The 11,098-nt window shown below is 41.2% G+C and overlaps 1 protein-coding gene across 2 annotated transcripts in view; it reads left to right on the top strand.

Moving 5' to 3' along the window:
* Nucleotides 1-1,373: 1,373 nt before the first annotated feature.
* The window catches only part of PHACTR1 (phosphatase and actin regulator 1), a 549,001-nt gene continuing 539,276 nt past the window's right edge, over nucleotides 1,374-11,098 (top strand). For both annotated transcript variants that reach the window (XM_055323081.1, XM_055323078.1), the window contains exon 1: nucleotides 1,374-1,476. In XM_055323081.1, the coding sequence (XP_055179056.1) occupies nucleotides 1,374-1,476 (103 nt within the window). The remainder of the gene's footprint in view (nucleotides 1,477-11,098) is intronic.

Below are 11,098 nucleotides of genomic sequence, written 5' to 3'. Positions count from 1 at the left end.
GTGAGGGCAACTGGACAACATGATGGTTACATGTCAATTTTGAAGGTGATGATTTTGTGCCCAAGTTTTATATGGGAAACTGGTCATTTTCTTCCCTCACAGTGGAGGATACAAAGAGGCTGAGGCTGGCGTCACCTTCTGTTGCTAAGGTAACATGCTCTGGCCATTTTATGTGATAAAGGAGGTCCAGTGGACTGTATACATTATTCATCGCTGTTCTAATCAAACAATCAAAATTGTTTACTTTCATCGGGAATTTAGTGAGATCAAAGACGCTCTGGCTGAAATTGTTCTTGCTTTGACTGTCGGCAGTTAGTCCTTGATTCTTTTTTTTTTTTTCTTTTACAGTAAGTATGATTTGCTGTTGGGGTACCTTTGGGTATTTTTTAAAGTTTTCTCTGATCAGATTTGGCTTCTTAAATTAAAATATGCACTGTTAGAAAGAGAAACGAATTGGATTAGCCTTCTGAGCTTGATTTTAATGACTTTGTCTTATAAATTCTTTCCAAAAACATCCTGCAGAAATAGAGTATTTCTGCAAGTATCGGAGAAAGGCTACATATGCTAAAAAGAACCCAACAGGCTGAACGCTTTTTAATGAAGTGCATCAGCTTCCTGACAGGCTAGTGCATGATAATATTATGATCATTGCTCTACAGAGCAGAATTCTTTCTCAAAAGCAGCCTGGGTCAGGGGCAAGCAGGTGATGATCCTGTAGCACTTTATAAAATGTGCTGGAGGGAATCACCAAAAAGGAAGGGATCCAAGGCATTTTTACAACAAACATGTCAGCATGTGTCATAAACACAAGGCACCTATAAGTGGAGGCTCAGATTCCCAGGCGGTTCTCACTGTTCTAGGGGAATCAGAACTCCCGGGACCAACTGAGGATCAGTGCAGAACCGCTGACACTTAACGATGCCATTCATCAGACAGACCTTTTGAAAACGGATAGCATATGAATTTAACAGCCTAATTTCCGGTTAATATACAACAAGGAAAGACTGGTATGTTATTTCTCTTTAGCTTAAATCCTCTGAGTAGAATATATTTCTTTGAATGATGTTGAATAAATGTTGCATTTTCTCATACAGCAGGAAAGCGATGTTGAGGGTGGCTTTAGCATTGGAAATGTCAAATGAGGGAGTATTCTCATGAGATATTTCTTATTCCAAAATTTTAAATTCATATATGTGTATATATGTGTGTGTCCTTATAATATATAACAAATATAATACACTGTATATACACGTTTATATATAAATGGTTTTAAACATCTATTTGACAGTCTAACATATTGTGGAATTTTTTCCTTTTTCATAGGCATACAAGTAACTATTTTGTCTTGAAACTCTGCTTTTGGGACAATAAGGATGGATTATCCCAAAATGGATTATTTTCTGGATGTCGAGTCTGCCCATAGACTCTTGGATGTTGAGTCAGCTCAGAGATTCTTCTACAGTCAAGGAGCTCAAGGTAATAAAATGGGAGCAGGAGAGAAAACTCCTCTCTTTTGCATGTTGGTTTTATATTGACAGTGCAGTGTTTACTGCAGTAGCTTCAGCTCCACTGCAGATCAGTAATTGGGATTATTAAATCAATAACAAATCTCTACCAAACTGTTGCTGAAATTGCGGCAGACGTGTAATAGAATGGATCAATGCAAACTTCTTGGATGTGATTTAAAAAAAAAAAAAGAGCATTCTACTCAACTTTTGGCTCAAATGCCCCCTTTGAACAGCTATGTTAGAAAATAATTTCCACCTCCTTGCACCCAATACATAGGTATCTGGGAAGGTATCCAGAATGCTCCTAACCCTTCCCCCTGAAAAGGTTAAGTTTGCAGCCACTACACTTGAGATCTAGGGCACTCTGACCTATCTGATTGAAATCCAGCTGGATTAGGGGCTCCTGAGATCAGCTGTGTGCTTCTAGAGCTGCCGTATCTGTTTTAGATCAATTCAGTTACTGCTCAAGGAATTGACAGTGCACTCGGGGAAAAGGAAGGAGCATGGCTGTTGTGAAGTGTGGCTGCTACGTGCATTTTTATTACATTTTTCAAGATGGTCAGTCAGGCTCCAGACTGCTTGCTCTTCTTGTTCTATGGTGCCTTGGGAATGTTTTGTCAGAGCATTAGAAAGAAGCCGGAGTGTTTCATGGGATCTCCTGACAGGCAGGAGATTTTTTTAAAAAGTGGATTTTCTCTTTTCCATGGAATATTTAGAGTATTCGGTCAAGGCACCCTGATGATAGGCCAGTGATGCTCTGAGGAGAAAGGCAATGTCTGTGATCTTAAAGAGCAAAGTCATCAAATTCTTGGGAGTCAGAAGCCAGAACTGAGAAGGGGTGCTGTTTGGGGGATGCTGGTATCTTTGTTAGGTGGTGACAGGTACTTTACACAGGGCCCTGATGAGATCTCCCTTGGCTTTCCCAGAGGGAAAGATGAGATCTGCACTGGCTTTCCCTCCCTAGCAAGCCAATTTCCCATGGCAACCTCGAGGGCTTGCAAGCCTCCTTCTCCTCTGCTTCCATTTTTCTGGGTATGATCCAGGCTTCTTCTTAAAGTCAGGAGGGTCTGGGAAAATATCTGGTTGATGTGCTTGGGTCAGTGCGCTCATCAGCAGAGCTCAAATTAGCAAACGTGATACAACAGCTAATTTTCCTCGGGCCTCTGGTTGTGTGCAGTCAGCAAATGCTCCTCTCAGCCACCTCAAGAGACATGAATACCTTACTGATGTGAAAGAGTGAGAGGCTGGCCCGCAACCTCCAGCCCCTTCTAGATCTGCAATACGAAGATGCTAGAAGTAGATGGAGGAAAGGAGGGGCTGAGGCTCAGTCCGGGCTCCAGTCCCATGTTTAAATGTTACTGCATCTGATTCATTCGATCTGGGCGCGACAGTAATGTTCAGTGGTGGGGTCATCTCTCTGAGCTGTGTAATCATTGGCACAGAGGAGAAGGGGAGTCGAGTTCGTTAACTTTGCCTTGCAGGAGAGACCATTTAAGGCTTTAAGAAGCCTGTGGGCTCCGGGCTTCCACGGAAGGAAAGCAGGCAGGGTGTGGGAGGCTCAGAGGACTCAAAGCAGCCTGGTGGTTGTCAGCAGATGGAGTTTGGGGGTGGAGTGGTCAGAATCATCACCATCCGTGACTGCGGTGTAGACAGCAGAACTGGAATGACTCGAAAATGCAGGGGAGGTGGTAGCGTAAGCCACCAGTGCTCCTGGGAACACGTTCATTTTAAGGTAATCGGACTGACATTCCAATCCAAGAATCTGGGACTCATTGTAAGGTTGAGGGGTCCCTAAACATCAACTAGGTCGATTTTTTTTTTTTTGAAAACCCCAGCCTTCCTGAGTCAGACATCCGGGTGTACAGCCTAGGAGTTTGCATTTTAAGCAAGAACTCCAATGATGATAACCTAGCAGCACATCAGTCTAGGAGCTCACATTTAAGGACCAGTCAACCCAACCCCATTTCATTCCTTCCTCCCCAGATCAGGAACATTTTCCTTCACATAAGAGGCAGGATGACACAGGAGTTGCAGACCCAGGCCCCTGACCACGAAGGTTCAAATCGCGGGTCTGCCACAGTGAACCTAGGCAAGCTCACCTCTCCCATCAAAAGAAGTCATCATAGTGGCCAGTTCCTAAGTGAATAAGGGCCTTCAGGAAGTAAGATTTTAAGGTGCTGAAAACTGTCCGCCCCCTAAGAAATGCTACACATCAGCAAATCAGTAAAACAAACATCGCTGGCAAAAGGCCATCCCCTCCTCTGTTTGAAATTTCATAAGGAAGCCATTGCCAAACAAGAAGGTAGCTTGATAGGAGTTTAACCTCCTATTTTTTAGAGAAAAAAAAAAGAAAGAAAATTTAATTTGACATGAATTGTGAAACAGTGATTATTTTCTGGTCACGTCAAAACCCAGGTCAAAATTGAAAAATAGTGAAAGTTTATCTTGGTACTCCCTCCCCACATAGTCCTCCTTTTCACATGAGAAGTGAAACCCCCCTTTCTTCCCTACGCCTTCCCCAGAGCCTCACCACCTAGGGCCAGTGTACCCCAGTCTGGAGCTCTGCTGTCACTGTGACGTGGGGCTTGTCACTACACTGCCCCAGGTCCTCCCTGGTGTCTTCCTTCCACTTGGCACAAACTCCCCAGTCTTTCCTAGACAACCAGCCCCTGAACCTGATAAAGGGCTCCGCTGAGTGGGCAGAGGCCTGAGAACCACAGTCTGCACCCCTCCCTTTCGGAACCAGATGGATGTGCTTGAGGGGAGATTCTGAGCACCAGTGGAAAGGGGGCAGAGTGGGAGGAGGCTCTTGGGAAAGGCATTTGAGGCAATTAGGGTTTTTGTGCTACTGCTGAATCACAGCTCATGGCAGCTCTCTCTCTACCTGGCCAGCTCAGCCCAGGACAGGGGCATGGTAGGTTAGGTACCCCTGCTCTGACATCTTCTTCTAAAAGAAAGTCCAACAGGGAGCATAGTACGGAGCTGAGCACCTGAAACTTGAGTGACCTGGGATTTGACCCACTAAACTGGTGGGGGATCATTGCCCTTTTGAGTTGTTCATTCTCAAAGTTATGTTGGTTATTTCTGTAGACTGATCAGGTATTCTTGCAGGTGTAAATACTTTTAAAAGGGGAAGGAAGAAAATCTGAGTTTTATTTTCCGCATTACCATCCTGTATCAGTTTTATACTCAGATTCAGAAACTTCTTAGAAACCAACTCCTTCTCTAATAAGCACATGCAAAATGGTTGTCTAAGACCATGATACCAGAATTATAGCATTTTTTTTTACCCCATCAAAAAGAAATTTCAATTCTTTTTGGAAAGCAGCAGAAGGCCTGCTCCTAAGAAGATGCTTTTAGCTAGTAAAAACCAGAGAAACCCCAGAGGTTGAAAAAGAATGACAAAAGCCATCCAATCTATCATGGAACAAATTCTTCTGAAAGTTCCAGAGATTTTCGAAAGTCAGTCATGAGCTCTGTGGAATAAAGCAGGTTGCTCTGTGGACCTTCATCTTTCCTTGGTTTGGTCCCCAGGTAAGGAAGATGAGTCCATGTCTCTTGGGGAGTCTGCTTTGGAAAGCATGATGTATTGCAGAGAGTAGAAAAAAAAATCTAGGGTCACCCTGTTCATCATCCATCAGTGAAGGATACTCTTCCAATTAATCTGTGAGCGCACCATCACCAGTAAAACGTGCTTACCGAGAGGGAATTCTGTGAGGGTCTCCATGAACTCAAAGGGAGGATTCTTGCTGTTAAAAATACACCTGGCATAGAGAGCAGCCGTGTCCCGACATCACCCACCTTCTGGGTTTCTGACCATGATGACTCACACACTCAACTTCGGTCTGTAATATTTTTACTGAACAATTGCATTGGGAGAGAAGTCCTCTTATAAGATCACAAAACTAGCATCAGGATTTTCATGTTGGAAGGGACATTATAGACGGGTGATTCTCTTGGCCCCTCCTGAAACCAAGTGAAACAGAATTTGTGAGGGACAGACCCAGGTCCCAGAGCTACATTTTCAAAGAGCTAATAGGCTATTCTGATGAATAGGTAAGAACCACTCTTATGGATTGTTAATCACATGCTATTCAGAGGGTGGCCGGGAACTAGCAGCACTGGCTCCTTCTCGGGGCTTCTTAGAGATGCAGAATCTCAGGCACCCCAGACCTAGAAAAGCAGAACCTGCATTTGGACAAGATTTTCCAGTAATTTATGTTCTTTTGAGAAGCAATGACTGGATCCAGTGCATATTAGAAACATCTGGTGAGCTTTTATGGACTCAAGACTGGAGTCCCACAGCAGACCAATTAAATCAGAATCTTTGGTGGTGAGCTTTATACTTTGGGGATCATTTTATTTGTCCCTGGTGATTCAACTGTGCAACCAGGACTCAGAACTAGTGACCTCCTGTTTTACAGTAAAGTAACACATCTTGCAGCTATTCTTGCCTGGGTATTTTTCTCTATCTACGTCCTTCCCTTAAATAAATCCACAGCATTGGAAAGGTGCAAATGGACTTTTTATAGAAAGGACTGGGCTATGTATGGGTGCTACCCTTTGCATATGCATTGGATCCATTAATCCTCAAAGAAACTTTGGGAGAGAGGAATTATGATGCTTATTTCACAGATCAGAAAAGACTACACATTTAGAAAGCAGTAAGGCCAGGATTTGAATTCAAGTATTTCTGACTCCAACAACCCTACAGGTAGTGAAGGAAACATTCATAACCAAATCAACACTTTTAGATATGGTGAAGTTCAAGGTGGTTCCACCACATGCCCAGATCACACAGCTTATAGCAAGAAGGTGGAGACCGGAACCCAACTCCTGTTACCACACACACCTATGCCCTCTCTGCTATACTAGGTTTCTTTTCTCCAAGATCGTCAAAATCCTCAGACAATTAAATTTCCTTCAAAAGGGAAAATATATTAAAAGGTAACCAATTGACTAAAGTCACTAGGCAATTAATTGTATGGCTCCTGCTCACAAATTCCCCCTTTTATCTTTTTAAATTACTCTTGGCATTAGAACCAGGTGATCTACTCATTTCATTATATAGCATCTTCTCAGTCTTGTCCAACGAAGGGAAATGCTGCTCTTGACAACTGATGAATGCCACAGTTAGTAGCTAAGAATCTTTTCAAGTTGTATTTGGAAATGGAGAGGAATTCATTCAAACCCTCTCTTTCAAACATCTTCTCTTGCCCACCCTATGAAATCTGTAAGAATAGCTGACTCTTTGATCTATAGCTCTGAGTTAAATATACTCTACACCTAAACTCTAAGCCTCTGGGACTTCTTGACATGGCCCCAAAAGACAAGGACATTTGGTAACACTTGATCAGTTGCAAGTCATTGACTACGGTCACCAGCACAGAATGTGCTCGTGCTATTTCCTCCCCTGTGCTTCATGCAAAACCCAACCCAATGTTGCCTTCTCTGTGAAGCTTTGCCTGACTTTTCTAGCCTTTTACCACAGCGTTCTGTTCATGCTTACTTTATAGCCTTTGTCCTATTATATTATTCAACTTCCACTACTTACTAGCTGCAAGAGCTCACATAAATGGCTTTGTGTCTTTAAGCATCAGGGTTCTCATCATTTCTTTTTTTTTAAAGATTTTATTTATTTATTCATGAGACACACACACAGAGAGAGAGAGAGACAGAGACAGAGAGAGAGAGAGAGAGGCAGAGACACAGGCAGAGGGAGAAGCAGGCTCTATGCAGGGAGCCGGACATGGGACTCCATCCTGGGACTCCAGGACCAGGCCCCGGGCTGAGCCACCCTGGCTGCCCTCAGGGTTCTCATCAAAATGGATATAACCCTAGCTCTAAATTCATAGAGATTTTTGAGCATTAATGGAAGTGTGCTTATAAAGTGTTCAGTATATTATTTATTATTATTGATTAGTCATTGATGCTTTTGTTTCATTATTACTTAGGTGTCTGTTGCCTACCTAGAGAGCACTGATTTCCTTAAGTACCATTTTCTGGGTGCCTAGTATCATCCTTGGTATAGAGTAGGAGAATTAAGATTTAGTAAATGTCTCTATTGAACTCAAGGAATGAAAATGCTTAAATCTCCATTACAAAGAGATACCCAGGATTCAGGGGAAGAACTTTTGACAATTAAAGATCTGGAAACTAGAACCTTCTAGGATCTTTAAGGAATTCAAATCTTTAATTGAAAATAAGAGGCTGCTGAAGGCCAAAGGGAGGTGCAGGCAAAAACAATTTTCAAATACATACAGATGCAGGACATGGAAGAACATTATCAATTTTGCTATATCTCCCATAAAATAGAAGAAATTTAAAAAGCAAAAGCAAAAAGAAAACAACAGCAGGAGGGATTTTGTGTGCTATCGAGGAGCATTATTAACCTTTTACGTAGATTTAGAGGGCCGCTCAACAGTACCATTCTTAGAAGAGCTCTTTAATTTATGATACTCTGTGATGGTTGAATTTTTATTCTGCTTAAAAGTAGAAGTATAGAATAGGTGACCAGTCAATGTTTACTTTGCTGAACTTAATTGACCTCAGTCCAAAAGCTGCTCTGAACATATTCAAGAAACTAGCTCTGAGTTATATCTCAGTTGAGATACCTTTCCCCTTCCTTCTTTAGATGCTTACTGCCTAATCCAGTGCTTACATTCTTTGGTTGACTAACTCTTTTTTTTTTTTTTTTTGGTTGACTAACTCTTAAACCAGTTTCCATTCACACTCCTGCTTCTGACCAGACTCAATGGAAGGTGGCTGTAGATACCCACCTAAGCCCCACGCTAGAGACACCTACCTTGAGAACCACTCACTGAAAGCCTGGCCATGGGGTTTCTAGGAGTCTTGCTAGGAGTAGATGCCTGGTTGTCTTTCTTCTTTTGGTCTGTCCCCTGAGACCTTCATGCCATGGTCTTAGATGTAGCTCATAACAGGACCTAGAGGTCAAATTGTCCCCATAAGAACTGAGGTAGAAACGGTGACTGGAAAGCAACCTGATCCCCATATGAGGCATGATTGCCAAATGGATTATAACTTTTCTATTCACCAATATGATGTCCTCCCATTTGCCCCTCAGAGTCCTGCTAGGACCAACCAGCCACATTCATCTTCATAGGGTATGTCCTAACCAAGTACGATGCATGTAATTTCCAGACCTCTGTCTCTGAGAAGTGCTTCAGAAGACACTTTTCATATATACTTTCTAGCCTTACTTTCATGGCACTCAAGTCCTCACCCTCAACAAATACTTGCTTTTTGTCTTTTTTTTTTTTCTTTCCTCTAAAATTCTATCCAGGAAGCAGCATGCTGTGCTTCACTCACGGATGACAAGCTAACTACCAAGCCTTCCCCCTAACCTCCCACACACTCCATTTTAGACCTGTAATTGCTCACACGCAGGCTCTCCAAACCTGTGTTTAATACAAGGAACATTCTGTGTGAAGGAGAGGGTGAAGGCAGATTAAGAGAAAAAATATTATGGAGATAGCCAGCCTGCCAATTTCATCCGTAGGTAGATGACCATAAAATGTACCCTTCCATTTCCGGAGTGTGCCATAGGAACAGGGCAATTCTCAGTACACAAAGTAGCATTCTTGGTGCCAGCAATTTACCTGCATGCAGTCTTCCAAACCTTTTTTGTGCCTTTGCCCCCAGCAAGCATCTGCTTTGCCATGTATTGTGACTCAGTGCTCATAAGTAAAGTATGATATGTGAACAAGAAGGAAGAGAGAGAGAAGATGAGGGGATGAGAAACAGAAAGGGGAAAAATTATGTGAAAATACAATGAGAGAATTCCAATCAATTAATAACTCCTACTTTCACATAAGGCATATAGAGGGAGTGGATTATAGATTCGGCTCACACACAGCCAGCATCAGCCATGACCCAATTAGCATAAGCAAATCACAGGTGCTTGGGAAAGAATTCTCCTCATTTTCCCAAACAAATCTGTTTTCCTAAAAACTTTCAGTACCACCCTCTGGGACTAAGCTGGCAGAGGGAAGGGTTGAGAGCCTAGCTCATGAAAATCAGTTCATGGCTAATACCATTTTTAATATTTTAAGGAATATTTCAGTAAACAATTAGACCCCTACACTCATGAAAAACCACAGAATGAATATTGGTGTGAAATAGTACTTCTGAGGGATACCTGGGTGGCTCAGTGGTTGAGTGTCTGCCTTTGGCTCAGGTTGTGATCCCAGGTCCTGGGATCAAGTCCCACATCAGGCTCCCCTCAGCCTGCTCCTCCCTCTGCCTGTGTCTCTGCCTCTCTCTCTGTGTGTCTCAGTGTCTCTCATGAATAAATAAAATTTGAAATGTTAGGACTGAACAGAGAGAGAATGTTGGAGATCTATGTATCTTTTTTCAATTATAAAAGCAAAAAAGGGTGATATTGAAATATTTGGCCAAAAAATGGGAAGGAAAATCAACCCTACACAACTACTATTGACCCTTGAACCAATACAAGGGTTGGGGCAAGTACTGCCTATGAAGTCAAAAAGCAGTCTATAGCTTTTGACTCCCCCCAAACTTAATTACTAATAGCCTACAGTTGACCAGAAGACTTACCATTGATAAATCATCAACCAACACATATTTTGTATACGTCCTATGTATACTTTGTTTTTATAACAAAGTAATCTGAAGAAAAGAAAACATTATTAAAACAATCGTAAGGAAAAGAAAATACATTTACAGCACTGTATTTCTCAAAAAAATCCACCAATGAGTGGACCCACGCAGTGCAACCCACATTTAAGGGTCAACTGTGCATATGTATTATGAATATATTCGGCCAGTTTATGCTTTGCTTTTTTACTTTCTTAGTGGTATATTTTAATAAGTAGAAGTTTTTAATTTTGATGAAATCTGTTTTTTTAATTATGATTATGATTTTATCCTTTAACAAATCTTTGCCATCCCGAACGTTATGAAGGTATTTTTCTGTGCTATTGTTGTTTTTTTAAAGCCTTGTAGTTTTAGCATTCACATTAAATCTGTGATCCACCCTAAATGAATTTTCTGGATGATATGGGGTAGAGGAAGGATTCTCTTTATTAAAGAGAAAGAAACTCTTCTTATTACAACTGACATTTTGAAATGGGATCATTGAGAATAGAATATTTTGCTTATCTCTTTTCTCTCTCGTGTTTTCTCCTTCCCCCTTACTCTTTATAGTCTTTATGTTGCCCAGATCAAAAGTGAGTTATCATAGATGTGATTTATATATCTTTGGAGTTTGTTCTTTATATGAAATTTGAACTAGGAAAGTTAACGTTCCATTTTTAAGTTACTCTAAAAAGACTGAAGAATTCCCAAATTGGACTTTTTCTCAAAAAGTAATGACCTACATGGCATAAAATAGCAAAAAATCTAATATAGTTCTTTGTTTACAATTGTGAATGTTGGCGTACCAATCCTAGGACTACTGGAATTAGAAATAATTGAATTAAAAAAAAAGAAATAATTGAATTTATTATTCTGTCATGTAATGTTATTTAAAATGTTTTTGTACATTTAAGGTATTCTCCTAGATATTATCCACTCTAATATTCATACTATCCATCTATTTCCCTATTATT

Source organism: Nyctereutes procyonoides, unplaced genomic scaffold (genome assembly GCF_905146905.1).
Source record: "Nyctereutes procyonoides isolate TBG_1078 unplaced genomic scaffold, NYPRO_anot_genome, whole genome shotgun sequence".
Classification (NCBI taxonomy): domain Eukaryota; kingdom Metazoa; phylum Chordata; class Mammalia; order Carnivora; family Canidae; genus Nyctereutes; species Nyctereutes procyonoides.
This window is presented reverse-complemented; position numbering and strand designations above follow the sequence as displayed.